Source organism: Brassica oleracea, chromosome C1 (assembly GCF_000695525.1).
Source record: "Brassica oleracea var. oleracea cultivar TO1000 chromosome C1, BOL, whole genome shotgun sequence".
Classification (NCBI taxonomy): Eukaryota; Viridiplantae; Streptophyta; class Magnoliopsida; order Brassicales; family Brassicaceae; genus Brassica; species Brassica oleracea.
This window is the reverse complement of record NC_027748.1, coordinates 40,321,936-40,326,966: the sequence shown is the minus strand read 5'-3', so window position 1 is coordinate 40,326,966 and position 5,031 is coordinate 40,321,936. Positions and strand designations below refer to the sequence as shown.

At 36.1% G+C, this 5,031-nt stretch overlaps 1 protein-coding gene and 1 pseudogene across 1 annotated transcript; one reads left to right on the top strand and one right to left on the bottom strand.

Moving 5' to 3' along the window:
• Positions 1-346: 346 nt before the first annotated feature.
• LOC106340223 lies at positions 347-1,157 on the bottom strand (annotated as a pseudogene).
• Positions 1,158-2,910: 1,753 nt separating this feature from the next.
• LOC106344211 (eukaryotic translation initiation factor 3 subunit G-like) lies at positions 2,911-4,714 on the top strand. Its single transcript, XM_013783628.1, has 2 exons — positions 2,911-3,332; positions 3,957-4,714. Exons 1-2 carry the CDS (start codon positions 2,996-2,998, stop codon positions 4,502-4,504), a joined length of 885 nt encoding a protein of 294 aa, XP_013639082.1. The 5' UTR covers positions 2,911-2,995; the 3' UTR covers positions 4,505-4,714.
• The last annotated feature ends 317 nt before the right edge of the window (positions 4,715-5,031 follow it).

Sequence of the window (5,031 nt, the reverse complement as noted above, 5' to 3'; positions counted from 1 at the left end):
AAAAAAAAAAAAAAAAAAAAAAAAAAAAAAAAAAAAAACAGAGGAAGAAGAAACGTAGAGTTTGAGAAGTGAGAGAGGGAATAAATGTTTAGAACCAGAGGAGAGAGAGATTTAGAAACAGAGGAAGAAGATGATGAACAGTAAAGAGAGCAGAAATAATAACGAGAGGTTTAGGAGGCGGCTATTAGAGCACAAGCTCTGATACCATGTTTGATCAGGTTTAATCCAATCGATGATTGGTCTCATTCTATTGATATCATTATATAGTATCCTTTGTACAAAGGAGCCGTTAGAGGCACATAACTATACTACCTTAAATGAATATAAGAATATATACTTTCCAATGCTAATACTCAAGATTAGCCAACGACACAAATTTATGCCAGCCCCAAGTTGGGATGGAGTTGCCGAACCTTTGATTAATCTTTTTAGTCAAGTGGTCGCATCCAAACGGGTCGAGAATTCGCATATCACACTGCACGTAAGTCTCCTCACCTGTCTTCACTGTTTCATCATCGGCTATATGCAGAAAGAGGGACAACCATGCGGAATATGTAGTGTTTAGGCCTTTAGGATACAACTTAAGCATCCAATTCCTTCCTCCCAAGATCTTGTTCTTGTTTGATACGTAGCAATGCTCTTTCAACTCAGAGAAGTTTTCGAGCTAGCGTCCAACAGAATTTTGTATTGGAGTATTCCTGGGTATTGGAGACAACTTCCCAATTGGTAAGTGGAACCATCACATCAACGCCAAACTCACACTGATCATCTCCATCAAAGACGTATCCGTTTTTAGGATCGTTGAACGTATCAAGCGGAAGTACTTGCGGAAACCCATGCACCGGTCTTAATGCATTGAACTGCTTCTCTTCATCGTCTTGAACAGTAAAGTATTTGTTTTCTTTCTTGTTGTAGATGAAAAAGGTGAGATATGCCAAGATAGTGGACGAGGCGCTTTCGCAATCTAATTCAACGTACATTGAGACAAACCCTGTCCCGTTGTCTTTTTCGTTTCCTTTGGGATATACAACCAACTTCCAGTTATATTTGCCGGAAGAGAAGGTACGGGATTTGTATCCGCCGGTACCGGAGAAGAGGCTTTGGATCTTCATGGAATAGGTAGAAGGAGGACGATGGTAGAATCTGATACGACCCATGACTTTTCTGTTTTCAACATTATGTTGCAGTTTATGAAAGAGATAAGAAGAGAAAGAAACAAATTGTTCGAGGATTTAAACCAACTTTATGCGATAAAGATCACAAGACAAAGCAATAAAACACTATTTTTTAATTGCTAATTTTCTTGGTCTCTCTCTCTATCTCTTTTCAATCGGATGCTCGAATCAGGTCTCGACGTCTTCTATTTATACCAAAAGCTATTGCCTTTCCTAATCCCATTAGCTTTTGTATATTTTCCTTTTCTCATATGACTTGCGTCATATAATTTCCTAATCCCATATCTCTTTATAAAATCAGCCGACACATTACACAAAAAAGAAATAACATCTTCAACTCCTTGCTGGACTTGGTATGCGGGCCTGGAAAGCCTATATTTTTCCCATCACAAATATAACAAGAAGGCAAAGCATCACAAACAATCGTGTCTCGTTTTATTTTAAGCGAAAATATCACTTTACAACTAGGAAAAGGAGTTCCTGTTTTGAGTAGAAACTTCACAATGTAGTCTGATGAACAAGACTATGAGGAACATCACAAGTAAGGAATGACGTGTCAAGTGTGTGTGTACTACTCTGACACATCATCATCATCTGCTGGCCGCATACTATTTTACTAGGTTAAGATTTATATATAAAAATTATTTTATGTATTAAATATTTTAACATATTATAAAGTAATTAATATATATTAAATAATTAAAGTTCAGTAACTATTAAATATATAATTAAATTGGTGCAAACATATAAATTAATTTTATTAATCCAAATTTTTTTTTTATATTTGATACGATATGTAATTAAATTTAAATGATACTAACATAGATAATATATTTTAGTATATTTTTAATATTAATATCTATTAAATGATGATTTCTACTCATATAGTTTTTTCGATCATTTATATCTTTTATAGAAAAAAATTTAAATTGCTTATAACAAAATTTTCATTGTGGGATTAATAGTTTTAGTAATTTATAATTAAAAAAAAATAAGTTGTCAATGATCGTTCAAAACTTTTATCAAAAAAATTGTTCAAAGTAAATTTTGAAACTAAAATATTGTATTTATATGGTTTATAGTTTAATTTAAAATGATATATATATTAATCTTAATAATTAATTAAATTAGACTTTTTACTTATATAATTTTTGTAATCATTTGTATTTTGTCATAACAAAATTTTTAAACCATGGATCATAAAATTTGAATAAAATATAACATATACATAAAAATCTAAATTTTTATTATATGGTTATTGTGGTTGTTTAATTTATTTAATAGTTTAAAATTAAACAAATATGATAGAAGATATACTATTTTTTTATCAAATCTTTATTATTCAAAATCATTAATTGCCATATATACTTTAGCTACATTAGGCAATTCCGTAAATTTTATTTAAGGAAATAATAAAGTACATTAATGATAAATTTATTGTTAGTTTAATAAAAAATTTATTATATAATTAGATGGACCAACATAATTCTCTAATGATTCTTAGAATCATTATAGTGATGACACGTGGCTACAAAAAGAAGTTGTAATGATCGTCCAATAATATATATGGGATTTCACACCGAGTGTTTGGGCCCATTGCTTAGCTTTAAGCCTTAAACAAACTTTTTAGAAGAAAAAGTCCCCCAAAAAAGTTCGAACACGTGACCTCGACGTGCTAAGAAAAAACAAAAACATTTAATTATTTTCCAGAAGAACAAAAACGCTGCGTTTTCAGTCATAGAGGCAACGTTACCGGAAGCTCTCACACAGAGATAAAGAAACGAAACCCTAAAGGGCAAACAACGACAAAGCGGCGCACGATGACGATCGATCCCCAGCAGAAAACGAGCAAGTTCCGATGGGGAGAGATGGACGAAGACGACGACCTCGACTTCCTCCTCCCTCCCAAGCAAGTGATCGGCCCAGGCGAGAACGGGTTGAAGACGGTGATCGAGTACAAGTTCAACGACGAAGGGAGCAAGGTCAAGATCACTACCAAGTCGCGCGTCCGCAAGCTGGCTTCCGCGCGGCTCAACAAACGCGCAATTGAGCGGAGGAGCTGGCCTAAGTTCGGAGACGCCGCGAACGAGGACGCCGGTGGCCGGCTCACGATGGTGTCGACGGAGGAGATTCTTATGGAACGATCTAGGGCTCCTGGTAAAGTCTTGTTCTTTGCTGATGATTTGGATCATAAGACGCACTTTGGTTTGTTTGGTTTGGTAACATTTGATCTGATTCATTGTCTGATACTGTATGAATCATGAAGCTTTAATTATAGCTTCTGTTAAATTATTGTTCTTTGCTGATGATTTGGATTATAACACTCTTATCACTCTACGTTTTTGTAACATTTTGATCATTGTGTTCTGTCTCTAGTCTGCTCATTGTCTGAATCATTAAATTCTAGATTTTTGTAACATTTGATCTTGTTCTGTCTTTTGGCTGGTCGTTGTGTGAATATGGTCTAGCTTTAGGACCGAATCTAATTCATTGTCTGATATTATATGAATCGTGAAGATTTTATTTTTAGGTTTTTAGTTTATTAAAGCTTCACGCTTTTGTTCTGTGAAGCTTCCCCTGTTTTTGCTCTTAGCTTGATGGATAAGTTAGGTTTATCCTTGTGAATGTTAGTTAGGGTTTCTTGATAAACCTCCTCCATATGCGAATGATAGTACTCATAAAGCCCATCGAATGTGATGATGAGTGTATTTTTCTTGAAATGTTTTGGACGTTTACTTTGGTGCCACCATTAGGATTTAACGGGTGTGTAAATGTTTTTAGGTACCAAAGCGGATGAATCAAAGGCAGCTGGAGACAGCTTATCTCAGCTGAGTAAAGGCGGTGCAGTCCTCATGGTTTGCAGGACATGCCATAAGAAAGGTGATCACTGGACATCAAAATGTCCTTACAAGGATCTAGCTGCACCAGCCGATGTCTTTACCGACAAGCCACCCACGGGGGAAACATCTACCGTATCTGCCGCACCTGGAACTGGCAAGGCCGCTTATGTCCCGCCCAGCATGAGAGCTGGTGCGGACAGAAGCGCTGGTGGTTCGGACATGAGGAGGAGGAACGATGAGAACTCTGTGCGTGTGACTAACTTGTCTGAAGACACGCGTGAACCTGACTTGATGGAGCTCTTCCACCCGTTTGGAGCTGTCACGCGTGTCTACGTGGCGATTGATCAGAAAACCGGAGTGAGCAGGGGGTTTGGTTTCGTTAATTTCGTGAGCAGAGAAGACGCTCAGCGAGCTATTAACAAACTGAATGGCTACGGTTATGATAATCTCATCCTCAGGGTTGAGTGGGCCACTCCTAGACCCACCTAGAAATGTTTTGAGAGCCCTTCTTATTTTGGTCTTTGGATTATTGTTTATCGACCGGTTTGCATGTTTGCTTAGCTTGGAGATGTTATATTCATCTTTAATGCATGATGCATGTTTTGATTATTCAAAAGTTTTTGAATGTTTTGATCAATTCTAATAGGTATGCAATAAAAAATAACAAAGATGTTCTTGTCCACGTACAAGTGTAACAAACACTTGTGTTACTAGAAACGAATAAATGTACAAAATAAATATGCAACCCCCAAAAAAATGATTGCCACACTAAACTCGTTGTTAACAGTTTAAATGGAACACAAGAAACTCGCGTATGTGTAATGTAATTTTCGTCAGTGCTATAAAGTAGCAACGTAATAAGACACGAGAAGAGACAACATTATGATACAGAGAGAAATAAAGCGAGAGAATAATTGAGAAAAAGAGGTCAACATCAAATCTTCTAAACCAAATCTCACAGAGACAAATGGACACGTGTCGTTGTTTGATTGTCACAAGTAGGCATAATCTTATCT

Coding starts and splice junctions, on each gene's coding strand:
- LOC106344211 (XM_013783628.1), top strand. CDS start 2,996: ATGACGATCGATCCCCAGCAGAAAACGAGCAAGTTCCGATGGGGAGAG. Junction 3,333..3,956: donor GGAACGATCTAGGGCTCCTG/GTAAAGTCTTGT, acceptor AAATGTTTTTAG/GTACCAAAGCGGATGAATCA.